General features: G+C 39.8%; 1 protein-coding gene across 1 annotated transcript; it reads left to right on the top strand.

Annotated features, from left to right (window-relative positions):
- Positions 1-3: 3 nt before the first annotated feature.
- Positions 4-26,853, top strand: rab23 (RAB23, member RAS oncogene family). Its single transcript, XM_017694120.2, has 8 exons — positions 4-424; positions 8,344-8,442; positions 10,763-10,996; positions 18,982-19,067; positions 20,562-20,718; positions 20,828-20,910; positions 21,342-21,434; positions 24,234-26,853. The coding sequence occupies exons 3-8, from the start codon at positions 10,842-10,844 to the stop codon at positions 24,371-24,373; spliced, it is 714 nt and encodes a 237-aa protein (XP_017549609.1). The 5' UTR covers positions 4-424; positions 8,344-8,442; positions 10,763-10,841; the 3' UTR covers positions 24,374-26,853.
- The last annotated feature ends 1,126 nt before the right edge of the window (positions 26,854-27,979 follow it).

The raw sequence follows: 27,979 nt of genomic DNA, 5'->3' as shown, positions 1-27,979 counted from the left end.
GTTTGAACCGTCACAAGCAGGGAAAACAAACTGATGATAAGAAGCTTTGAAATACTTAACGTTGAGTGTTCACAGCTCTGTTATTATTATTATTATTATTATTTTATTGAACTAAACTAACGCAGCTTTGGCACCGTGAGGCTGCGCTGTCAGAAGCTAATGTTAGCTGGAGCAGCGCTAGCGGAGGGAGCTGCCGCCCCTCTCCGCCTCACTGCGCCGTTTGTGGTTAGCAGAAGCAGCAGTTGTGCCACATCTACAGCTACAGCTGGAGGGATTTAACTTCAGATTTCACCGGCAGAGATTTCACACCGAGACGCCGAAGCCCTTCAACGTTAACTTTATCTACGAAGACTCTTAAGGCGGTTCAGCAAAACTCAAGAATGTAGCTGCAGCTAAAGAAGCAGTTCAGTGACCGCGAATGCAGGTAAGTCAGTAACGTTACGAGGATAAATGCGGTATTTTGGTATTATTTCTTCCTCCGTAGCCGTTCCCATTCGGCTAGATATTATGTACGTGTTGCTATCAAGTGAATAAACCACATTACTTTAATACAGAGCCATGCTGGAGAGCTTAAAGTCAGACAGAAAGCCAGGATAGCGGTAAGGTTTTCCCTTTGGATCGGTAGCTAACGGAGCTAGGTTAGCTAGTTAACACTCTCAGCACTGTAAACAGTGGCCTCTGCTGCTAACGGCAACTGACGCGGGGTACGTTTCTCACTAATTGAACCAGTTTTAGTTTTACACATTAATACAGGTAAGAAATCTCATACAGACACATACAAAACAATAATCGGGGCGTTGCGCAGAGATAATTACAAATTCAGCCAATTCTTTGTGTCGTTCCAGCGTTCTTATTCATGGAAAACGTAAAGGGGAACTCCACCGAATTTTTCGAATTTTCTGCTAAATCAAGCGATTGAAATGTAAACAAAGTCATTCAGAGTGGTTTGGTGTGAAATGGTCTGTTCTAGAGAAACTTACCGAGTAAGAACTGTTCAGTGGCGGTGATAGGAACCAGACGTCCGCCTCTAAAGAAAGTTGTTAGAGAAAATGGTTATAAATATTCAGGCTAATATCAGAGACACTGATTTGCAGTAGTTTTATGATGTTTTATTGGGTTTACACGTATTTTAATCAGTTTATGGATGCATGAAGGGTGTTCTAAGGTAACATAGTCCTTCCAAAGGAAATGTATGTTTGTTTTACCATCATCAACATTAGCATTACATATAAAAACTAAAAACAAAAATCTCAGAAGACGTGTGTAGGTTCACTGGTGGTTATGAATATTAGATAAAATGGCTATATTAGTGTTGTCATGGATACCTGTGGTTCCTGTCACCACCACTGTAAAGACATCTGAGGCTTTACAGTCAGCCATTTCACACCAAACCACTCTGAATGACTCCGTTTACGTCTGACGTTGATTCAAGCAGAAATTTAGAAAAATTGGTGGAGTTCCCTTGTAATACAGTCAATGTAGTTAGGCTGTTATGAAAATGAACCCTGGGTTAAATTACGCCACTTTGTTTAATGAATGTGATTTTTTTTACTTTGTACAGAACTAAATCACTAATTTATCTTTCTTTTTTATAGATCTAGTTTCTATGAGAATGTAGAAACACACTCCACTCCACACACACCCCACACTCTCAACACATCCCATACCACACACACCCCACACTCTCAACACATCCCATACCACACACACCCCACACTCTCAACACATCCCATACCACACACAATTAACACACAGCACACACACTCCACACACCCCACTCTCAGCACACCCCATACCACACACAATTAACACACAGCACACACTCCACACACTCCACTCTCAACACACACGCACACACAGACACACAGTTAACACACCACACACACCACACAATATACACACACCACACACACATCCCACACCACACAATTAACACAGAGCACACACACTCCACACCACACACAATTAACGCACACCACACACTCCACACCACACACAATTAACGCACACCACACACTACACACAATTAACACACCCCACACACAATTAACACACTCCACACACTCAACACACCACACACAATTAACACACACCACACACTCAACACATCACACACAATTAACAAACACCACACACACACTCCACGCACTCAACACACCACACACAATTAACATACACCCCCCCACACACCACACTTCACACACCCCACACCGCACACACATGCAACACACTCCACACAGCACACACTCAGCATACCCAACACAATACACATACATTTTGATGTTTTAATGCAATTATTTGGCTAAAGTTAAAGTGTTAAAGTTTGCTCACAAACTTTCCCTTTCTAGATTGTAATGCAGTATCAATTGAGTACTTTCCCGTATCGGGTCAGGAGACCTAGATTTTGAAGTAGGTCTATCACTTCAGTGCCATTTCTGTAGAAAACCTACCAGAGGCTTATTTGTAGCCTTACTCGTGTTCAGACATTTTCATTTGACTTAAGATATCAGTTTCTTTACAAAATGCAAACGCACAAACGCTCTTTAGTACTTCTGATGTAGTTTAATCTTCATTGCTGAGCTCAGCTTTCAGCGTTCAGATAGTCATTCCCCATCCCCCATGTCACAGACCATGCGGACTTCCTTGGTTACATGTTGCTTAGTGGCGTGTCCGGAGTGTAGTGCCTTTTAGACACACCTCATCAGCACCTGTTCAAACTTACGGACCACTGTGATTTAATATACCTCCCTCAGGCGTATGAGTGACACATGCACTGAAATGAAGTTCCCCAGTGAGAAGGAGCAAAGGAGTCTGGAAAAATTGGCCATTTAGCCCTTAAAGTGGGATTGCACTTTTTTTTTTTTCCTTCAAAATTTCCATAATTAAGTGGTTAAGATGTAAACAGAGATATTCAGTGTGGATTGGTGTTAAAGCCTCCATTCTAGAGAAACTTGCTGAAGTCAGAATTGCTCACAGTGGTGGTGATAGGAACCAGACGTAGACCAAACGAAGAATTTGAGACATTCATTTTATGATTGGGCCTAAAACTTTTTACATACTGTCATGCTGGACAGGTTCAAGCAGGGCACTGTAAAGCAGAATAGTCCCTAAAAATAAGTGTTTTTGAATTTATAACTGTTTTACACTTATGTAAATATGTCACATACAAATTCTCAGAGAACACTGGTGGTTTTAGGACAGTAAATAACATGGCAATATTTGTGTTGTAGACATTGTGACCCCTGGTTCCTATCACCACCACTGTAAAGAAACTAGTTAGCAAATTACAGCGAACCATTTCACACCAAACCACTCTGAATGACTTGGGTTTACATCTCATCCACTGAATTATACAGACTTGTTGAAAAATCAGTGGAATTCCCCTTTAACTTATTCAGTACATTAGTCATTTTTGAGCTTTTTTGTACTTCTGCTAGTTGTTTTTGTGGAAAGCTACTTTTATTTTTACTCAAATAAATAACATTGCAAAGATGTGTTAGAATATTCAACTCAAAACAGCAGAATATGTATCTTAACTCCACCGTAGGCATAGGCATTCCTTATAACCATGGAAACACTTCATTTCCCCAATTTGCCTGTATGTGGACTGAAGGGAAAAGCTCGTCTTTAGGATGTGAAGAAAGATGTAAATACTTGCCATGTTTCTCTGAAAAAGGAAAGGATAGATTGATTACATTGCAAGAACATACATTTTATAGTACACTTTGTTTCTAAAAGTATTTGGTCGTCTGACTTTACACATATATGAACTTGAGTGAGTTCCCGTTCTTAATCCATAGGGTTTAAAGGGGGCAGTCGTGGGCTGGAGGTTAGGGATCTGGCCTTGTGACCGGAAGGTTGCCGGTTCGATCCCCAGGGCCGACAGTCCATGACTGAGGTGTCCTTGAGCAAGACACCTAACCCCCAATTGCTCCCCGGGCGCCGTGGATAGGGCTGCCCACCGCTCCGGGCTAGTGTGCTCACCGCCCCCTAGTGTGTGTGTTCACTGGTGTGTATGTGGTGTTTCACTTCACGGATGGGTTACATGCGGAGGTGGAATTTCCCCGGTTGTGGGATCAAAAAAGTATCACTTAATCACTTAATCACTTAATATGATGTCGGCCCGCCCTTTGCAGCTATAAGAGCTTCCACTCTTCTGGGAAGGTTTTCCGCAAGGGTTAGGAGTGTGTTTATGGGAATTTTTGACCATTCTTCCAGAAGCGCATTTGTGAGGTCAGACACTGATGTTGGACAAGAAGGCCTGGCTCGCAGTCTCCGCTCTAATTCATCCCAAAGGTGTTCTGTCGGGTTGAGGTCAGGACTCTGTGCAGGCCAGTCAAGTTCTTTCACACCAAACTCGCTCATCCATGTCTTTATGGACCCTGCTTTGTGCACTGGTGTGCAGTCATGTTGGGACAGGAAGGGGTCGTCCCCAAACTGTTCCCACAAAGTTGGGAGCACAAAATTGTCCAAAATCTCTTGGTGCTGAAGCACCAAGTTCCTCTCACTGGCACTAAAGGGCCGAGCCCAAATCCTGAAAAACACCCCCACACCATAATGCCTCCTCCACCAAACTTTACACTTGGCACAATGAAGTCAGACAAGGACCGTTCTCCTGACAACTGCCAAACTCAGACTCGTCCATCAGATTGCCAGACAGAGAAACGTGATTCATCACTCCAGACAACACGTCTTCACTGCTCTAGAGTCCAGTGGCGGCGCTTTACACCACTGCATTCCACGCTTTGCATTGCGCTTGGTGATGTAAGGCTTGGATGCAGCTGCTCAGCCATAGAAACCCATTCCATGATGTTCTCTACACTGTTCTTGAGCTGATCTCAAGGCCACATGAAGTTTGGAGGTCTGTAGTGATTGACTCTGCAGAAAGTTGCCGACCTCTGCGTACTATGCGCCTCAGCATCCGCTGACCCCGCTCTGTCATTTTACGTGGCTGAGCACTTCGTGGCTGAGTTGCTGTCGTTCCCAATCGCTTCCACGTTGTTATAATACCACTGACAGTTGACTGTGGAATATTTAGTAGTAATGAGGAAATTTCATGACTGGACTTGTTGCACAGGTGGCGTCCGATCACGGCACCACGCTGGAATTCACTGAGCTCCTGAGAGCGACCCATTCTTTCACTAATGTTTGTAGAATATAATCACTTGTAGGTAGTTTGGCCAGAGGAGGATGCGTCCCCCCTGGTGAGCCTGGTTCCTCCCCAGGTTTCTTCCTCAGTTCTGAGGGAGTTTTTCCTTGCCACTGTTGCCCCTGGCTTGCCCACCAGGGACTTTCTGTACATTCTTACAGTCCTGTTGAAACTTTGTCTTTTCCGAAATTCTGTAAAGCTGCTTTGTGACAACATCCGTTGTAAAAAGTGCTATACAAATAAATTTGATTTGATTTGAGTTGTTTTGATAGAAGCAGTCTGTAGGCCTAGGGGCTTGGTTTTATACACCTGTGGCCATGGAAGTGATTGGAACACCTGAATTCAATGATTGGGATGGGTGACCGAATACTTTTGGAAATATAGTGTAAGTTCTAAGGGGGGAATGAAGGAATTCATTGTTGTGAAATGTTCTGTGTTATCCATTCTGTACTGTGTGAATGTGCTGAAGTTGAATTTTAGGTTGCCTGTTTTGTGTTTACCCCTACTTGGTCAAGTTTGTCACACCAGGTACTTGTCCTGTATAAGCTGGGTCTGATCTTGCTGTCAGTCCAATGTCTTATGGCCTGGCTGGGTGTCTGGTACCTGTGCACAAACGAATAAACTTCACTTTTCCAGACAGCAGGCTGGTTCCCCTGGTACAGTGAGGGTTTGGATTCTTCAGCCATTACATGAATCCCTAAAACATTAATTTACATACTTTATATCTAAATAAACATTTACTCCAATGATTTGACAGTTTTGAAAATGGGGGGGACGGGGACTTTTCTGTAGCTGCAAAGTAGCAGGGCTGCTAGACGTGCATGCAACACACACACATATACAATAAATAAATAAAGAAGGAACATTTACAGATCACCTGTATGAAAAATAAGACAGGCCATTCAATCTGTGCTGAACTGTCCCTCAAGGATTGGTGGAAAACACTGAGAACTGTAGGCAAATTTTAAGCAAACAGTAACAAGAAAAGAGAGACATCGATACACTTAGTAAATATAGGCAAACCTTTCGATATACTGGGACAGTATGGAGTAACTCAGATTTCTTTACAGTGGTAGTGATAGAAACCAGGGGTCGTCTGGTTTATATCACTACCGCTGTAAAGAAATCTGAGTTGCTCCATACTGTCCCAGTATATACTGTACACCAGGGTTTCTCAACTAGTGGGCTGAGAAACACCCTCTAGCGGTCCATGGGTCTGTCCTGAGGAGGAGGCAAACGTTTGAAGTGGGTTGGTAACGTCACTGTAAGTCATAAAAACATAAGTGGAAAACAGATTAAATTAGGCCTAATAATCACAAAACGAGGAATCAAAGATTCTAATTCATAACTGAACACACATCAGGCACACACACACACACACACACACACACACACACACACACACACACACACACACACACACACACACACACACACACACAATGACCTCCTTGTTTCTACGCTCATTGTCCATTTTATCAGCTCCACTTACTGTATGCACTTTGTAGTTCTGCAGTCACAGACTGTAGCCCAGCAGTTAAAGCGGTTCCAATGGGCAGCCAGTTATAAAACACTGCTGAAGTCTTTGGGGCATTTTACTGGTGTTCCAGTCCTTGCTTGTACTTCTGCATGTTGGAAACTTGAAGGATGGACCTTGGAGAGAACTTGGGTTTTAGAATCAGCCCCTGATGATTACTAATGAGCAAAGCCCTTAACCATAGCAGAGGGACTGTTGTTACTTATGAAAAGCTGCAGCTAAGCTGCAAAACATAATATATTGTATAATACTGTAGACGTCAGCACAGGGTCGCCTCGGCTACTAAGCAGATTTGTTTTACCATTTTGTATCCTGGTGATATTCGCTGTATATTGACAGGTCTTGTTTGCCACATTGGTTTCATGTGATCCTGGACATGGTGGAGTAGTATTTAATATCCTTTTACCTGTATTTGCTGAAAAACAGGAAGGGCTTCCTTTGTGAAACTTGACGTAATCATTGATGCAGCCATTGTTTAGCATTTTTTGTTGTTTATAGATGGATAGAACTGTATTGATCCTGAACGGAAATTGCATTGTTTCAGTAGCGAAACATATAATTTCACATAAACCCCATATCTCCAAAATGGTAACTTTACAGTAGAAGGACAAAACCTGTTTTACTTTTAATGCAATTCAGTGGAACCAGAATTTTTCCCAAGTTGTTTTGGGCCATTTCTTTTGGTCCATTCATCACGAAATGTACACACATTGTTAGGGACAACAGGAGTTTTTAAATTAAGTAAAAAAATGACAAATAGAGAAACAAGGTTTTCTTCCAAAAGCGGTGATATACTATGCAGAAAATAAAAAACAGAAATAAAAAATAGACGTAAGTTAAGTGTAGAAGTAAAATAGATCTATTTGTATATTTACACAGTGGGTGACTCAGATTTGTTATATTTACATGATAGCAGGCAGTGAGTGGTGTGAGGTAAACCAAAAGCACAATTATTATAGACGTTACTAGGAGTTGCAGTAATATTACAGTGTAAAGTGCACAGTGAAAGTGTCATGATGGCTGAACTTGAATGGTCATGCTTTCATTTTTATGTATTTAATATTTTTTTTTACATTTTTATTGATTTGAATATAAACTCTTGTTTTAGTTTATTTCATTAATCATTTACATTTAGAGTGACTTACAATTTGAGCATTTTTATACAGGTAGATGAAGGTGGTGTTAGGAGTCTTGCCCAAGGACTCTTATTGGTATAGTGTAGGGTGCTTAACCAGGCGGGGGACTGAACCCCAGTCTACAGCATAGAAGGCAGAGGTGTTACCCACTACACTACACCAACCAACACACATTATGTTTTTTATTTATCCTTATTTTTTTTATTAAACTTACTATTTTGCAGTAATTTAATTGGTTTATTACTTAATTTTTTAATTATTATTTACTACAATGATAATTATTAGTTTTAATTTATTTTTTCAATTATTATTATTATTATTATTATTATTGTTGTTTTTATTATAGAATTATTAATAATATATTAGTATTATGTAATAGTAATGATAATTTCTCAGTCCCTGTTTTTTTGTTTTAGTATGCTTACATTGTAAATTAGGGTTTAAATACCGGTTGAGTGATTGACTGAAATATATACATGTTGCTCTTTAAGGTATTGATTTTTGGGGTTTTCTTTTTAAAGTCCCTGAGGAGTTTCAGCAGTCAACAGGAGTTCCAGCGTGACTTGTGTCTACCTCTGCTCTCTGGTGAAGTGGCCCTGTGGGTACCGTCGTTGCGTCAGGTACTTTGCTGTATTTAGTTACCTTTTCTAAGAGACGAAAGTCTAGAGGCCTCTGTAATGTAACCTAATATGCAAGCAGTGTCTCTCTAGTGTCCGCATGTCTCTCTTGGGTTACATCGTGTCCTGTTTTTTTTCTGGACAGTGAGAATTCAACGGACATTTGTACCTAATTTTATCACAGTCTGGAGTGAAATTAGCTTTTGTAATATTTTAAAGTGATTTTCCATTTTATTTCCATTTTCTACAGTATATGAAATTTATTCATTTATTTCTTTATTTTTTGTCTTTCTCGTCTCTTCCTTGTCCAAAATCAAAAAAGTGTTCTACAGACCAGATTTTTTATATTGTAATCACAATTTTTGTGATTTATTGTGCAGTTTCCAAATTGCAAGAATTTGTAATTTGTAATTACAGCCAACATTTTTTTAAGTTTACAAGTTTTAAGTGGGGAAATTTAACGTAATCACACAGAGCTTGTGACCTGTGTGTAGTTGAGTTAGACCAATCGCAAGCAACCAAACCTTCATGTGTTGTGACATCACAACAACAGCTTACTGGCTGTCTGGCCCACTACATTCAGGTGTTAAACCTCAAGCCAGAAAAGGTGGATATTCTGGTCTTCTTGACCAAAAAACAGGCCTGAACTTGAAATTGTAGAAAGTATAATTCACAATTTACAATTGCAGTAATATCACCATGATATATATGTGTGTGTGTGTGTGTGTGTGTGTGTGTGTGTGTGTGTGTGTGTGTGTACATATGTATGTATGTACACTCACCGGCCACTTTATTATACGGTCCAAAAAAGAGGAAATATCCAGTGAGCGGCAGAGGTGTGGACAAAAATGCCTTGTTGATGTGAGAGGTCAGAGGAGAATGGGCAGACTGGTTCCAGATGATAGAAAGGCAACAGTAACTCAAATAACCAAACAAAATCTCTAAGGAATGTTTCCAACACCTTGTTGAAAGTCTGCCATGAAGAATTAAGGCAGTTCTGAAGGCAAAAGGGGGTCCAACCTTTTACTAGCAAGGTGTAACTAATAAAGTGGCCTGTGAGTGTATGTATATATGTATGTATGTAAAATTGTATTTGTTTTATGACAAAGTATCTCAAAACTTTTTATATTTATAACAACTTCATCACTGTTGTGAACAGTTTTAAGCCTGTACATTTCATTGGACCAGAGTGCATCACTGGACCAGAGTGTATCACATCAAACCACTCTGAATGATTTTGTTTGATTTAATTATGCAAAAATTTTGAAAATGACCCTTTAAGAAAGCTAGGTTGATGGTTATGGTAAAAGAGGTAATGGCTAAATTTAATATTTTGACAGCACTGTGTAAATCAAGTAACCACAACCATTTCTGTTATCTATCCTGAGATTGCTTATCTTGTCTGAATCAGTCATAAACATTACAAACATCGCGTGGTAACATGGGAACACTGTCAGAAGTAAAGGTTCTGCGCAGGTACATTTTTCATTCATAAAGATACAAACAATGTAAATGTTTCCTGAAAGGTACAGCAGTGGTTTTAAGGTCTGCTTGTAAACCTTAAATCAGTGTTTCCAGGTGAAAAGTTAGAATTTGTACCTTTTTCATAACTGAATGTTTTAAAGCAAAGCAATAAAATAAAAACGCCTGGAGGCGAGACGGAGTGTGTGGAGAAAATATCATTTCAATGAAGACATTCGCTTATGAAAAGGCATAAATACAAACTTTTCACCTTGGGAAATGTACTTAAAGTTCACAATCAGATCTTAAAACCACTTCTGTATCTTTGAGGGAACATTTACATAGTTTGTACCTTGGTGAAGGAAAAATTTACTTGAACAGAACCTTCATTTCTGACAGTGTACAGTAATGTTTACAGGTTACATCAAAATCTTTTTGGGCTGTTAGATGACGTCCTTTTTTGTAGTTACCCCATGTTCTCCAAATGCCCATCTCGAGGCATCAGAATTGTCTGGAATATGAACTCAGCAGTAGAAACCATGTAACCATGCCATGTGGCCTACACCCCTCATGTGGGCAGACAGCTGGGTCCCTCGGTGGAAAGAACAGTTATACAGGGAATGGCTCACCCTAAATATCTGAGGACTCAGGACATCAGCTTGCATAATTTTTCCTTTTCATCGCGGCGCTCATTCAGTACTGATTCTGATCTTCGTTTGTAGAGAGAAATCGTTAAATTTGAAGATTTTTTTTTTTTTTTAAACACTCCTTCAACCTTCCTTTTCTGTGTGCCAGTCTGTGTTGTATTCTTGTCTGCTGGAGCACTTACAGACTTTTATTTATTTATTTTTAACAAACACAGGCAAGATCTCGAGTGACCCGACTCTAATCCAAGTCAAAGGGAGCACGAAGTTGCAGGCTTTCCTGCTCAGATTGCAGCCATGCTGGAAGAGGATATGGAAGTGGCCATCAAGGTGGTGGTCGTGGGCAACGGCGCTGTAGGAAAGTCGAGCATGATCCAAAGATACTGCAAGGGCATTTTCACCAAGGACTACAAAAAGACCATTGGTGTCGATTTCCTGGAAAGGCAAATAGTGTAAGTATCTTTCTGTGCACTCACTCTTGTTTTTTAAGATTGTCTCAGAGAAATAAATCAGATCTCAATATTATATTTATGATTTCAGAAAGGAGTTATTAAAATAATGTTTCTCCTAAACCCCCAGTTTTAAAACTGTATAATAAAAGAAGTTGAACTTTTTTTTCTTTTTTTTTTCTGCTGAAAGTCGACCCATTTTTCCACAAATCTGAGCTATAAGCTGGATCTCAGATGGCGTCTCTTTTGTGATCAGCTCTGTAAAATGAGTTTTTATAAAATAAAAAAAATTCAAAGAGCATCTAATATTTTTGGCTTTCAGCAGTAAATTGTAAGCCTGTAGTTTTGAGTTTTATTTCTCAGGAGCCACATTTTAATAAACAGTCTCACTCTGATTTCACACTGGCCTTAATTGTGTCTGGGAGAAGTACATCTGATCAAAAGGAGAGCTCATTTAGAATATTTCTCTCCTCTGGGATTTTATGGGTTTTTATGGATTTTATGGATGCTTTGCACCCCTCATTACTCATTGAATGCTTGGGTTTCCAGTCTGTGCTGCTATTTGGGTAGCTTTGGATACATATGGGTCTATTGTAATATTGCCAGGGGGGCACGTCTTTTCTGACAAGTAGAGAGGATGAAAAGTAATACTAGGCGAACTAAGGTGATAAATGTGACTGTAACAAAGAGAAAAGAACTGGTTGCTGTAAGTCATTGAGTGATTTAGTGTAGTAAATAAAGGCACAAGTTTGAATACTTGTTAGTTAAATGACATGTTGATTTGTTGTTAACACATCCTGAAACATATTTGTGCAGAAAATGGCATATTTAACCCTTTAAAATCCCAGTTTTATTACATACTAAGGCTTCTTATTCAGTAACCACAGATACTTCAGTTCAAACTGGTTGAGCTATTCTTATATTATAGAAGTGTTTAATTCTTTGTGTTATACTTTGGGCCCCACTGGTGACCCTGACTATTTAAGGGGTTAAGTTTAGAAATGTGCAGTAAATTCAGCAGAAAAAAGACATTTGTGTTCCCTGTAGAGGATGTTTCATCTTTATTTTTACTTATATATCACTGCTGTCGGAACAAAACCTCATCCAAAATGGTAACTTTACAGGAGAAGGAAAAAACCTGCTTTTAATATAAGTCAGTGGAACTTTTGGTTTGCCGTTTCTTTTGGTCCATTCATCATGAAACACAATGTATAGGGCAACAGGTACTTTTAAATTAGGTCAAAAATTTAAAAACAACAAAAACAGAGATACAAGGTTTTGTTTCGACAACAGCGATATGCACATGAAAACATTTATGGCAAATTAACTTCTTTAAATTATTTACTCATAAAACATCAGTGACTAAACAGACTTGAAGACTTGCGAGACACAAGTTTCAAGCTCCTCAGAGAAACATCAAAACTGTGTTCCTGAACAAAGTTATAAGACATGTTTCAGCCTCGACTGCTTCCTGAAAGTGGGACTATACAGGGCAACCTATCAGAACAGAGTGTAACGTTAAGGGATAAATAGATGTTGGAAAATAGTCAAAATGTTAAAATGAATTATGACTGTTTTTGGTACAAAAAAACTACACAAGTGTTATAAGTGGAAAAATGTAGGATTTGGGCCTTAAAACCCTGCATTAGGAAGTGTTGTAGAAACATTAAGTCTGAAGTCTTATCTGTTTAATCAGTATGACCACTTTAGTTAGGACTGAATTTAGGACAGAAGCTCTTACAGAACAACAGTTCTTAAGTTCATAATCTTATCATTAACTCCAGAAAAGAAAACAGTATTATAGAAACATCCTAACTAGACTAAATCTCCTAAATACTGGTTTATAAACCCCCGAGGAGTCTTAACTTCTGCTTAACCATCTGTTGCTATCATTTTATGCAGTGACAGACAGCACAGTTCACTATAACTGGCATAATGATGTTACATTTAACCACCCTGGAAACAGTGCTTTGATTTATGAGGGTTTTTTCTAACAGTGTTTACTGCAGAGAAGGTAATGATCTCCTGGTATCTGAACTGAGCTGAGCCACATCACTGTATCTCCTCTTCAGTTAATACACACTGTGCAATAGACACTTTTCACTATGCACTTTACACTACAATTTTGATGCAACTCCGAGTTAGTTGTCTATAATATGTACATATATACGTCTATAATATTTATAATATATATTATGCTGTTAGACTACCTCATACCACTCAGTGCCTGCTGTCTTGTAAACACAGCGAATCTGTCCCATATGTCATGTAAAAATGTAAACAGATATACTTTTATACTTTATTTTAATACTCTTGTACTTCAACTTTTGTGTAGATTTATTTCTATTTTGTATTTCTCTGCATAGTTTATGTAAGTTTGTGTAATTATACAGTACTGTGTGAAAGTCTTAGGCACCCAAGACAGATTTTCAAAATCTGTTTATTTGTAGGATGTGCTTATTTGTGTTTAAATTTTGTTTATTCAAATATTATAGCATATTAATTAATAATGATTATATGTATATAATCATATAAATAATAAATAGTGATGTTAGTGTGTTTGTTTAACCATTTTCAAACCTCTCCTCGAGGAGGCCCAGTATTATATGTAGTTAAAAAGCAACTCCTGGTTTGACCAAATTAAATTAATTTAATCATTAATCATTAAATTTTGCTTATGATGTAATTGATGATATTAACAGGTCTCTGTGGTGGCTGTGAAGGTGTCATGGGAAAATATGTACCCAAGAAATTCTTATTTTTTATTGTTTTATGTTTATTTGAATTATGAATGTGACTTTATTCTTGTGTATATTGTGATAAACTCACTGCTGGGATAAATTGTTTAAAAATTTGCTTAGAGGCCTAAAACCTTCGCACAGTACTGTATGTCTTGCTACTGAAAGACTGCAATTTCCCTCCATCCATCCATCCAAAAACTCCACACGAACTCCACCGACCCCTCTTATTACTTTCAGGTGTTAATGTTGATGAAAACTCATCAGAGAAAATATTGAAAGCTGAACGTGTGTCTGTTTATTAGGATAAATAACATGTGCTCAGCTAAAGTGTTTGGGAAAATAAACTGGAGAGCAGCGATGCTCTGATAAACAGCAGGGTGCGCTCTCACAGTATTCATAACTTTACATATATAGCGCTTTATTTTTGTTTGACTTTTTGCAGTAGTAACGGTAGCTAGTATTAGTTTTTTTTTTTTTGTTTGTTTGTTTTGTTTTTACCATTACGTTTGTTTCAGCTCTGCGCGGATGGTTGGTTGCTAGGTGTAATGGATCTGAACGGTGAGGGGAAGGAAAGGCACCGGGGGCAGGGGGTGAAGGCAGAGAGCTTTATTTTATTTTGAAACAAAATAACACTTGGCTTTTCAGCCTGCAAAAATAAGGCCTGAGTCGTGGGGGACTTTTCAGTCCACTTTCTCTTCGCTCAGCTCGTCGGTTCGGAGAGCTTCTGCTCTTGCACCTTCACGGGGTCTCCTTCTTTCTCTGGGCTCTGCCGTCTACTGAAGGAAGAGATGTATATAAGTAGGCTGGCAGAAACAAGGCACAAGTGAGCATCATCAGCTACTGATGCCTGCTGGTTCAGCCTGACCGGCTTCTCTGTCCCGCATTCGATGCCCGGCCATGCCCCCTTGTCCACACTAGGTAACAAACATGACCTGTCAGATCTTAAGATTTCTGTAATACGGCCCCAGATCCACAGGCATATAAACCTATTATAGATTCCACTGATTGCCAATCATTCCAAGCCCATCCAGATTTAGTGTAATTACAAAATGTCTCTATTTTGCCTCAGTGAATATTACGACACGCACAGCAGAAGCAGAAAGACTTCTAATAATTCTATTTATCTGATTTTGTCTCCGGAGGCTATTGTAGCACCTCCCCCCTGACCTATAAGACCCCACAGCTTCACATATCACAGCTTCACTCACATCTGAGACTTTTGACTTTTGCTTCCGGTCTGAGTGTACGCTGTGCGTGTTTGGCTGCCGCTACTCGCCGGTGTTTTGTTTTTCTTTGGTTGCTTTTCTTTCCCTTTGCGATACTTTTTGGTGCATATACTCTCCACTATCGGTGGACTTGTCTCTCTATGTTCAACAAAGTTTGGGAATTTAGTGTCGTCTCATCAACACGGTATCTATCTGGTGCTCTACAATGTGGGCGAGCCAGTTGTTTGCCTGGTTTGCGATTGTTTGGATTGTCCTGTCGCTCTTCTGCGAACCTGCGACAGGTCAGTTCCAATACACCGCTGCTGAACTTCTCCGGCTGCGTTATCTCCGGTATGAGCCTCCGTCAGCAGTGCTGCATTTTCACCCGGACATTGCTTTTCTGCCTCGCCCAAGATACATTCATCGTGGGTCTCGCCGGATTTTCCGTGTTGAAAATAGTTCTACTGAAATTCCATCATTCTGGTCCACCACCTGTCGCCCTCGCAGGAATACCGGCCGGCGTGTTAACCACAGCGTGCTTGCTAGCTTAGCCAGATCAGCTAATGCTACGGCCAAACACCACTACACTACCGTCAACTTCGGTCTTCTCAACATCCGCTCACTCACAAACAAGGGACATCTCATTCAAGATCTCCTCACTGAGCGCAAGCTTGACTTTCTCTGTCTATCTGAAACCTGGCAACAACCTAACGACTTTTCACAACTCAACGACTCCACTCCTCCTGGGTTTGTTTACGTTTGTCAACCCCGTGGAGTAGGTCGCGGAGGAGGTCTCGCAATACTGTACTTCACACTACAGTCCTCCCTGTATCTGTGCCTGCTTTCAGTTCTCTGGAATGTTTAGCATGTGAAGTGCCTGGACCCTCTCCTACCATCATCGCTACAGTCTACCGTCCTCCTAAGCCACATAATGACTTCCTAACTGATTTTGCCTCTCTACTCACTCATTTATCTACTCTCTCACCTAATGTAATATTGCTGGGGGATTTCAATATCCACATGGACTGCAGTAATCTCCCTCTCACCAAAGACTTCTCATCCTGCCTGGAGAATTTTGGATTTAATCAGTACATCGATTTTCCTACCCACATAAAAGGACATACACTGGACTTAATCTGTTGTTCCGGTCTCACTCCGTCTAATTGTGCAGCTGATGAAGTTCATGTTACTGATCATTTCCTCCTCTCATTTAACATTACACTATGTCTCTCCATAACCAAGCAATCACGTCTCATCTCATTTAGGAACATCAAAGACATTGATAAGGATGTCCTCACCTCCAGCCTGGACAATATTCTGAAACTGGACAGCTCATCTTCGCTTGATGAACTTGTTGACCACTATAACAATAGTTTAACCTATATTCTCAACTCTCTTGCTCCTGTGAAAACTCGCCCTGTTTCCTTCACTCATTCTGCCCCCTGGTATACCCCTAAACTACGGCTAATGAAAGCTAAAGCTCGTCAGCTCGAGCGACTCTATAGAAAATCTGGTCTTACCATCCACAAAGAAATGCACAAAACACACATATTGCAGTATAAGGATGTAATTGTTCAAACTAAATCCTCCTATTACTCTGGTCTAATTAACTCTAGTGAAGGGAACACCAAAACACTGTTCTATCTAGTCAACAAACTCTTCCAACCCAAATCCTTCCTACCTTCCCACTTTTACTCAACTGATACTTGTAATGCTTTAATGTCGTTTTTTAGTGAGAAAATTTATAAAATCCACCAGAACATCTGTCCTGATCCACAGCCTCTCTCCTTCTCTCTACCTCTTTCACATAGTCAGTCTCTCTCCTGTTTTCAGCTTCCAGATGCATCTGTCATTTCTGATCTCATTAGCAAATCAAAACCTTCTACATGTCAGCTTGATCCTTTCCCTACAGTCTTAGTTAAATATGGTCTTTCCTCTCTGCTCCCCCTCATAACTGCCATTATTCATACCTCACTCACTAGTGGAATTGTTCCTACGCCCTTCAAAACGGCTGCTATCACTCCTATTCTGAAAAAACCTGGCTCAGACCCCAACAACTTTAATAACCTTCGCCCGATTTCTAACCTCCCTTTCATTTCCAAAATACTTGAAAAAGTTATTGCTACTCAAATTCATTCCTACCTATCCGAAAATTGTCTCTATGAACAATTCCAGTCTGGTTTTCGCCCCCTCCATAGCACAGAAATGGCTCTTCTTAAGATCACTAATGACCTTCTCATGGCAGCTGATTCTGGTTTATTTTCCATTCTCATTCTTCTAGATCTGAGCGCAGCCTTCGACACTATTTCTCATACTATCCTCCTTAACAGACTATCTTCCATTGGCATTAATCATATCGCACTCGACTGGTTTCATTCCTATCTCTCAGGCCGCACTCAGTTCATTCAACTCAAATCTTTCAGGTCTCAGTCTTCCCCTGTTTCCTCTGGTGTACCCCAGGGCTCTGTCCTGGGGCCCCTACTTTTCATCATTTACCTTCTGCCCCTTGGCAATATTTTTCGCTCTTTCAACATCCATTTCCACTGCTATGCAGATGACACCCAGCTCTATCTATCTAGTAAACTAAGTACTTTGTTCCCGCCCTCTTCCCTTTCCAACTGTTTATCTGAAATAAAATCCTGGTTCACCTCTAATTTCCTAAAACTTAACAGTAATAAAACTGAAATTTTGTTCCAAATCCATATTATCAAAAGTGGATATTTCCTCTATCCAAATTGACAGTACATTAGTCTCCCCCTCACCTCAGGTTAAGAGCTTGGGTGTCATCTTAGATAACTGTATCTTTCCGCTCTCACATTAGTAATGTAACCCGGTCTGCGTATTTCCATCTGCGTAACATGAATCATCTACGCCCTTCCCTCACCCCCCATACTGCATCTATTCTAGTTCATAGTCTTGTTACATCCCGCATTGACTACTGTAATTCTCTTCTCTTTGGCCTTCCTCATAAATCCCTCCATAAGCTTCAGCTGGTTCAGAATGCAGCTGCCCGTATTATCACTAAAACTCCTTCATTCCGTCACATTACACCTGTCCTTCAACAGCTCCACTGGCTCCCTGTGAAATATAGGATCAAATACAAAATTCTCCTCCACACATTTAAGGCCATACATAATCTTGCCCCCCCTTATCTGTCAAATCTTCTCCAAATCGCAACTTCTACTCGCTCGCTCAGATCCTCCTCTTCCATTCATCTCTCTGTACCTTCTGCTCGTCTGACTACCATGGGGTGCAGAGCTTTCAGCCGCTCTGCTCCCAAACTCTGGAACTCCCTCCCACCTGACATCCGTAACATTGACTCTTTTCCTCTTTTCAAATCAAGTCTTAAAACTCACCTGTTCAAATGAGCCTACTCTGTTTTTTTTTTTTTGTTTTTTTTTTGTTTTTGGTTTTTTCTTTCTTTCTTTCTTATAACCCTACATTTTGTACAGTGTCCTTGAGTGTCGAGAAAGGCGCTTTTAAATTAAATTTATTATTTTTATTATTATTATTATTATTATTATTATTATTATTATTATTATCTTTAGGCTGCCACATGTTTTGTATGTGAAATGTTTTTTAGGAAGTTTCCCAAAAGCAGTGTAGATTTAAGGTAGTATGTTCAAAGCAATACTTGCGCTTCCATTTAAAGATGGTATTTATGCAGTAACATGTTAAAAGTTATACCACAGTGGTCAGTGAGGCTCACATACATCATAGTATCTACTGGAGAAAAGGGAAGTGTTCATGCCTGCAAACAAAATCCTACCCACCCAGAGAGACCGAGGCCAGTTGTGCTCTCTTGGACTCCAGGCTATGGACGGCTGTAGCATCACCAGGGATCGAACACACGATCTCCTGATGATGGAGCCAACGCTTAGGTGGTTGCGCTACTTGGGAACTTATATTAGATTATTCTAATATTCCATTATTAGATTATTCACAGTGACGTGGGCTGTCGGGGCTCAGGCTGCTGTTTTTTGCCCCGCTAATAAATATAATATATTTGCTGATTAAATCACCTGTTTTATGTGTATTTCAGAGTAAATGATGAGGATGTGAGGTTGATGTTGTGGGACACTGCGGGTCAGGAGGAGTTTGATGCCATCACTAAAGCCTACTACCGAGGTGAGTTAAAGCAGAGAATGGGGTTCTTCTCCACTGTGAAGCCTGAGCATTTGATGACTACATGCTGAAAAATATAGTGAAGCACACAGTTGTTAATTAGCATGTAGTTTTTTTGTTGATTAAAGCAGGGGTTCTGAATCCCAGTCCCATGCCCTGCACATTTTTGTGTTCTCCCTCCTCTAAACTGTAATTAAAGGCTTTGTCAGTTCAACCTAAAAAGAATACTTCATGTAGTAACAAGTAATATTAAAGTAGTTTTATTCAACTTGTGTGGGCTGACATTTTATTTAAAGTATTTGTGTTGATTTAAAACCATTTCATTTTATTGTTACCACATGAAGTAAACTTTTAAGTTACCAGTTTTACAGTATACATGCTGTATGAAGAGTTTACTTAGTTAATGAGTTGAATCAAATGTGCTACATGAGATTATAGATGAAGCAGATACACAGGACCTAGTACACTGTAAAAAGTGGCTCGTCAGATCTACCCAAAAAAGGACTTCATGCAGTAAGAAGCAATTCAACTAGTTTTATTCAACTTAAAAACTACATTGATTGAAAGAATCATTAATTCAGACTATTTATTTCTGTTGAATAAAACTAGTTAATTTACTTGTTACTACATGAAATTTTTTTTTTTTTTTTTTTTTTTTTTTTTTAAGGTGGGACTGATGAGCCACTTTTTACAGTGTTCTAAGTCCTGGGCAGGAATGAATGTGGTCCAATCCTGTAACAAATCTACCCTGAAACAGCACTCACTTGTATTGTGTGATGTGATGTTAGCTGTGTAGTGGGGTTAACAGTGACAGAGTCATTTCAGCGTCATAGCCTACTTTTAGATTATCATCTTAAGGCCCAGTTCCTAAATGTAACTAAAGCCCAGCATTTTACCCTCCTCTGTCACTGATGATGGACTGGGTCGCTTACAGCAGTACTAGCAGCTGTAAATGAAGTAATGCTCTTTTTTTTATTTATAACTCTGTTCCAAGGGGCGAAGTGACAAAAATAAGATATGGGATTGCGCTTAAAACCTTTTAAAGCTTGGTAGTTTTTGAGAACTATTAGTATCGGCCAGTACTTGAAGGCATCAAGATCAGTATTTGAAAAGAAAAAGTGATGTGCGGTCTCTTTTTTAATTATTGTTGTTGTTATGGCATTGCATGTGTCTGCTGGAGTTAATTACTGTAGTAGTAGTAGTAGTAGTAGTAGTAGTAGTAGTAGTAGTAGTAGACCCTTATTAGTCCCAGGAAAGGAAATTTTACCTTTGCAGTGAAACACTTATCCACGGTGCCAAGGGAGCAGTTGGGGTCAGGTGTCTTGCTCAAGGGCACTTCAGTCATGTACTGTCGGCTCAGGGGACCGAACTGGTGACCTTCCGGTGACAAGGCTGGTTCCCTAACCTCCAGCCCACGACTGCCTCCATGTGTGCTGTTCAGTACTCTGACAAAGACAGCTCTGTGTAGGTTGAGGGGTAACATTTGTGTGTCTGCAGGTGCTCAGGCCTGCGTGCTGGTCTTCTCCACCACTGACCGAGAGTCTTTCGAGGCCATCAGCAGCTGGAGGGAGAAGGTGGAGATGGAGGTTGGAGACATTCCCACTGTTCTGGTGCAAAACAAAATCGACCTACTGGATGATACAGTGATTAAAAAGTATGACTGTAAGACTGTCTGTTAATTGGCAATTGAATGTGATGCAGCCGCCTCTTGTAATTTATGAAATGCTGGTCTTAATAACTGTGTTTAATACTCTTACTGGCAGTGAGGAAGCGGAGGGTCTCGCCAAGAAGCTGAAATTAAGGTTTTATCGAGCTTCTGTAAAAGAGGATCTCAACGTCAATGAAGGTAAGTAGCTTTGAGACGAAAACCCAGCCAAATACTCACTCACAGTATGCAGTGGTTCCATAAAGGTAAATGAGAGAACTTTTTATATTAAATAACTTTAGCTTTTAGTCTTTACAAACACTATTAGCTCCTATTGATTGGCTTATGCCTTTAGCTCAGGGGAGTCTAGTTTAACCCGAAATGGGAGCTGGTGTAGCTGCAGGTTTTTATTCCAACAAAGCAAACTTACGATTCCTCTTGTTTAATCGGTCTTCAAACATTTGATCATGTCCACTCCTACATAAAGTAATGAAAATCAGCCACACCCATCATTTGCTAGACTGGACTCATCCACTAATTTAACTTTCCTAAAGTATTATACCTAAGTAGTTCATTACCATGATTTGTTTACTGTTAAACAAGATGCATGTAATTATCCTGTTTTCTTGTAGTTTTTAAATATCTAGCAGAAAAATATCTACAGCGACTCAAGCAGCAGACAGCTGAGGATCCAGAAGTTGTTCACACGTCAAGCAATAAAATAGGTGAGCCCACATTTAGGCTTATTTATCTCAAAAAATACCTCAACTGTTGTCCTATTAAGATATTTGCTCTGTCAAATCTAATTATGATTATAGTTTTTATCTGATTACTCAGATGTGTGTGTGTGTGTGTGTGTGTGTGTGTGTGTGTATATATGTATATGTATATAATATATGTGTGTGTGTGTGTGTATATGTATGCATGTATGTATGTATATATATATTGTGTGTGTGTGTGTGTGTGTGTGTGTGTGTGTGTGTGTGTAAACTGTATTTCCAAAAGTATTCAGTCACCCATCCAAATCATTTCATTCAGATGTTCCGATCACTTCCATGGCCACAGGTGTACAAAACAGAGCCCCTAGGCCTGCAGACTGCTTCTACAAGCATTAGTGAAAGAATGGGTTGCTCTCAGGAGCTCAGTGAATTCCAGTGTGGTACCGTCCACAAGTCCAGTTGTGAAATTTCCTCACTACTAAATATTCCATAGTCAACAGTCAGTGGTATTATAACAAAGTGGAAGCGATTGGGAACGACAGCAACTCAGCCACGAAGTGGTCGGCCACGTAAAATGACAGAGCGGGATCAGCGGATGCAGAGTCAATTGCTACAGACCTCCAAACTTCATGTGGCCTTCAGATTTGCTCAAGAACAGCATAGAGAGCTTCATGGAATGGGTTTCCATGGCCGAAAAGCTGCATCCAAGCCTTACGTCACCAAGCGCAGTGCAAAGCGTTGAATGCAGTGGTGTAAAGCTCAGTCACTGGACACCAGGAGAACGGTACTTGCCTGACTGCATTGTGCCAAGTGTAAATTTTGGTGGAAGGGGGATTATGGTGTGGGGTTTTTTTTTTATGGAGTTGGGCTCGGCCCCTTAGTTCCAGTGAAAGGAACTCTTAATGTTTCAACGCCAAGAGATTTTGGACAATTTCATGCTCCCAACTTTGTGAGATCGGTTCGGGGGCGGCCCCTTCCTGTTCCAACATGACTGCGCACCAGTGCACAAAGCAAGGTCCGTAAAGACATGGATGAGCGAGTTTGGTATGGAAGAACTTGACTGGCCTGCACAGAGTCCTGACCACAGAGTGGAGACTACGAGCCAGACCTTCTCATCCAACATAAATGTGCTCCTGGAAGAATGGTCAAAAATTCCCATAAACACACTCCCAACACTTGTGGAAAGCCTTCCCAGAACAGTTGAAGCTGTTATAGCTGCAAAGGGTGGGCCAACATCATTTTAAACCCTATGGATTAAGAATGGGATGTCACTCAAGTTCATATGTGAGTGTGAAGGCAGACAAGCGAATACTTTTGGTAACGTGGTGTATGTATGTATATATGCATATATAGAATGTTGTTCCAGTTTATCAGTTTTTCATAATTGCTCATCATCACAAAAGGTTCTTGCTTCTTCATATAAAATAACCAAATTGGCACATATAGTCAAAACATTACAACTGTTTTGGTTTGTTAAAATTATCCCAAGCATTAAAAAACGCCGCTGACCATAAAACATTCAGGGCTGGCGTTACATGGTGAAACTTGCATGCAACTAGCAGTAGTGGACGAAGTACTCAAACCATGTACTTGAGTTAAAATATTCCTCCAGTAAAAGTAGAAGTTCCCCCCTTTAGACCTTCACTTGAGTAAAAGTACTGAAGTATTTGCCTTCAAATGTACTTAAGTATCGGAAGTAAAAGTACTAAAAGAGTAATTATGTCTCTGATGTCCTGTTATCATTTTTATAACAAGACTCTCTTCATGAACTCATTTTAGGTGAAAATCCTCCAGTGTCTCTCTTGGTAAACCAGTCTTTTAATAGAAGGTCATTAATTAGTGATGCTGACGTCTATTAAAATGATCATGAGCACAAAACACTGAAGGTAAACAGTTTCCATCAGGGAGAACCGAGTGGCTCTGAAATCACTTTTTACACACAAGCAAAGTTTCAGTTTAAGATTTATTTATGTGCTGACGTTGAACTGTGTGCTGCACTGGGTTGGTATGACCAACAGGTCAAAACAAGCTCAAAACAAACTGTGCCCTGATTGGTGTTTTTACTTTGCGCTTCTTTCGTTTTGACATGTTACGTTTTTATACACACAGAAACCAAAAGGAACAACAGATTTCTCAAAATGTAGTGGAGGAAAAAGTCATAGATTAGACTTTGAAATGTAGTGGAGTGAAAGTTAAAAGTCGCCCAAAATGGAAAAACATCAGTACAGATACACGAAAAAACTACTAAGTACAGAAACTAATTACAGTTACTGAGTTACTGTCCACCACTGGCAACTAGTTGCATGCAGCATAATTTCTGTGCAACTTAAGTTCCATGAACCAGTACAGAAACAATTAAAGCAACACAAAACACATTGTTACTCCACTAGTCAAATTAGCACATTATGTGTCATCACTATGTGACGTCTTTTGTGATGTTATTTCTGTTTGCATTTTATTGTCTTTGCAAACATTTTCCAGTTGTCATGATCAGCTGTGTCTGTGGTTCTTTCCTGTATCTTTGAGTTTTGAAAATGAACGTTTAAGTAGTGGTTTATTTGTATTTGATGTCTGGCTCATTCAGTGATGCGTAAGTGCTGTTTGGCTAGTCATTTCACAAAGTTAAGACATTTACAGCTGTTGCTGCTAAGTTTCAGCTGAGTTGCAGGACGCTTAACATAATTTAGTTTTATGCTGGCTTAAAGCAACTAAAGCTGCGTGATAAGTTTCACTGTGTCGTACATGGCATGTATTTCCAACTGTTTTATTTATTTACCTATTTTTGTTCCACCTTTTCTTCTGCAGGTGTCTTTAACACCACCAGCGGCAACCACCCCAACCATAACTCCAGCGATCTCAATGGCCGTGAGGTCATCAACCTGCGGCCAAACAAACAGAGGACTAAGAAGAATAAAATCCCTTTTGGTAGCTGCACACTTCTCTAGAATGTCTCCTCTTCTACAGCATGCCTCGACTGCCTTGTTGGGAGTGATGAGCTGCCGGTGTGATCCAGGTGACATGGGACATCATTAACACTAATCAGAGAAACAAGGCAACATCTCCATTTGAACGTGCTCCGTCCAGAGGAGGTCTTGCTTTTGCATAAAGCTTTAACCTGGCTGACCTGTGGTCATGTTAGTGGTTCCTGATTGTTGTGGAGAAGTCTCATGTCACGTGTGATCATAGCAGCAGGCTGAATGTACTGTAACGGTCAAATTGTGGGAACAAGCACACTCTGCTGGTGGCACATGGTAACTTTGGTGGATTGAGAATAGCCTTAAAGGGATGGTTCACCAGAAAATCAAACTTATAGTTTTGTCCTTTGCTTCTTACTAATCAGTCAGCCAGAACGTGTTTGGTGTCTGAGGTTTGCTTCTTTAGTTCTGCTCTGGAGCTACGAGGCTAATAGAAGGCAAATATCCCATCATTTTTTTATGGAAAAGGAGATGTTTGTGTTGTGGATGCTTAGAGAATTTGTACTTGTATATTCTATACAATTAATCTGATATAATACAGGGAGATTCGATTGAAAGAGAACCTGTAATAACGCTTGCCAGGGCGAAGCAATTTGAGCGAAACAACGTGCAGTGTGCTCCTCAGTATTTCACTGATGTCGGAAGAAAACCTTCTGTCCAAAATTGTAGCTTTAACTTTACTGTTAATGTATGTCAATGAACCAGACTTTTTTCCAAGTCATTTTGGGTCCTTTCCTTCATTCATCATGAAGATTACACACAATGTAAAGAGCAACAGTCATTTTCAAATTATGCCATAAACCAAAAAAAAGATAAAAATGGATATATGAGCTTTTCTTAGCAGCAATATATAGCTTTGAACAAGCCGGGATGCCTCTGCGTTGGAGCAATGAGGTAACCTCTGGGTAGATACCGCTGTACCCCTGTACCCCTTCATTTGTCTGGTAGAAAATGGAGATCACTTCCAGCATCACATGTAATGAAATCAGTTACGCATACGTGAAGGTATGTAATGTATTTTTTTTTGGTTCAGATTGCTTCATCCTAAAGGGAGTTACAACAGAATATTCGGGGCCTCTTTCGAGTGAATCTCCCTGTATAAACTATCCTTCCATCCAGTGTAAACCTCCAAAAATGTGAATGTCTAAAGTGACAAATACTCAGATTTTATGCGGTGCTATTGCTGACTGTTGGCTCTAAATTCACCAGCGATGACATTGGTGATGGCACATGGACACATTCTCTACTTGTGAGCAGCTGAGCGTATTGCGTGTGGCAGAGCACCTCAAGTTGGGGGCCCGTTTGTCGGGCAGTATAAGAATCTCAGAAGGTGTATCCCCACTTAGTAATATTTAATTTTATTCTGAAAATTAAATTAGATTGACAGATATTATTGAATGTTAACAAAATCATGTACAAGCCAGTCACAATTCACAACCCACTTAAAGGGCAACTCCACCAACCTCTAAAACCTTTTGCATAATTTAGTGATTGAGATGTAAACAGAATCATGCAGAGTGGTTTGATATGAAATAGTTTAGTATAGAAAAAGTTCTTACAGTGGTGGTGATGGGAACCAGGGGTCGCTATGACTAGAGCACGAATTTAGCCATTTTATTTACTATCCAAAAATTTCTTTAGTGGTGGTGAAGGAACCAAGAGTTACAAAAACAAATATAACCATTATATTTACTATATAACCATTTCATGTAATAACTTTCAGTGAGGGAGCTTTTAGAGGTGGACGTCTGGTTCCTATCAGCACCACTGTGAACAATTCTGAATTGTTTAGTACAGAGCATCTCATATTGAACCACTCTGACCAGCTCTGTGTACATCTTAACCATTTAATTATGTGTATACTTTTAAAAATTGGGTCCTACTATCCAGAGTTACCTGTATTATCACAGAATGGCAACACGTCTCTTGTATATGCAGGTCAGCAATAGCTAGCAAAGTGGACTATGTTCTAGTAAGTAATAGCATAGAAGTAATGACCAGGGAGTGAAGGTGGCATTTACTGTCCACAAAGGGGGTTTAAGAATAAAAATATTTGAGAGCTGCAGACATAAGGAATGTTATGTAGTAGTGTCAGTGCATAAGTCTTCTAGCCACTCCCATCTCTGTACTTTATAATGAGATTTCTTCTTCCATATGGCTGATCAATAAGCATGAGGTATCCTGTGCTGATGTAAGACATCCTGTTCCAGCAGTACTGTAGATGTCCATTGGTTCTTAGCTACATTAGTCTTGTAGCACACTACAAAAGCAAACTGCAGACAGCAGATATATCTTGGCTAACTAAGTATGTTTGTGTAAATTTGGCTACGTTCACATTACAAGCCTCATTGGTCAAATCCGATCTCTGTGACACGATGGTTCACACTCGTTTAGGTCAGTGACTCAAATCTGTCATTAATGTGAACAGTCCTGAAATGACACAGCTTCACTGAGAAGATCATTAACTGATCAGCTCTCAGCTTCATTATTAGAGCTAGACGAAGGAGAAAAAGGTGAGATGAGCTGCTTTTCCACAGTTTACAGGCTTTATTGTCTGTTTGGCGCTGCTGCCATGGTAACGCTGAATGATGGCGCATGCGCACTTGGGAAAGGGGGCAGAAAAACACGAGAATTCCGATCTGAGCATCATATTAAGGTTGCATGGCCACGATCGGATACGTATCCAATCTAGGACCACATTTGAAAGTGGGGTTTGTGTCCACATAACCCTGGAAACATCAGATCTGGGCCACAAATGTAATTTAGTGTCACTTAATTACCAACCTGGTAATGTGAACGTAGCTTTTGATGTTTTGGTGAACCATCCCTTTTAAAGTCACACTTCTTGATTTGAGAAATTCTAGTTATATTCTAACTGACCCTTTGAGATGACGGCAGTCTTACTGGATCAGTCATAAGTAGTTGTATTGTTGTGTGCGGTCAGTGAGTCGTTGAGGAAAGATTCAGCTCTTCCTTTGAAATCGTAACAAGCGACATGACTCATCCTTTCGCTTTGACTTACAAATTTCTGATTCAAATAAAGAAAGAGGGCTTTGGAGTGGGATCAACATATAAATCCTTTTTCTCTCAATCAAGAAAAAAAAATTAGCGAGCAACACTTGTGGTATAGAGTCAGGGTAACGTTCACTAATGAGATTAACTAAAGAGCATATGTCATTTTTACTCTCACCGTTTGTGCATTTGACTGTTCATCTTTTGTGCAATATGTTTGTATTGATGGAAATGTATGATTTGGTACCACAATCCTTCCATAAAAAATAGCTGTTCATAGTATAGATAAAAAATGGAATGATGTCCTGACTTTCGATCCTTTTTCCTAAAGGTATTTTTGTAAGAGAAAACGCAGTCAGACGAATTGCTCATACCTTAGCATTAACTCAGTGCCAAAAATGTTTTTAAACTTTATGTACTTGTAAGAAATGTAAATATTGTTAGTAAAATGTTACATTTTTTTTCCAGTTTTTAAAAGATCTAATATTAATATCACGAATGCAGATGAAAATCACACACTCTACTAATAACATATAACTATACACCAATCAGGCATAACATTCT

The sequence above is a fragment of the Pygocentrus nattereri genome, chromosome 5, assembly GCF_015220715.1.
Source record: "Pygocentrus nattereri isolate fPygNat1 chromosome 5, fPygNat1.pri, whole genome shotgun sequence".
Lineage (NCBI taxonomy): Eukaryota > Metazoa > Chordata > Actinopteri > Characiformes > Serrasalmidae > Pygocentrus > Pygocentrus nattereri.
Note: the sequence above shows the minus strand (reverse complement) of the source record. Positions and strands in the feature narration are given on the sequence as shown.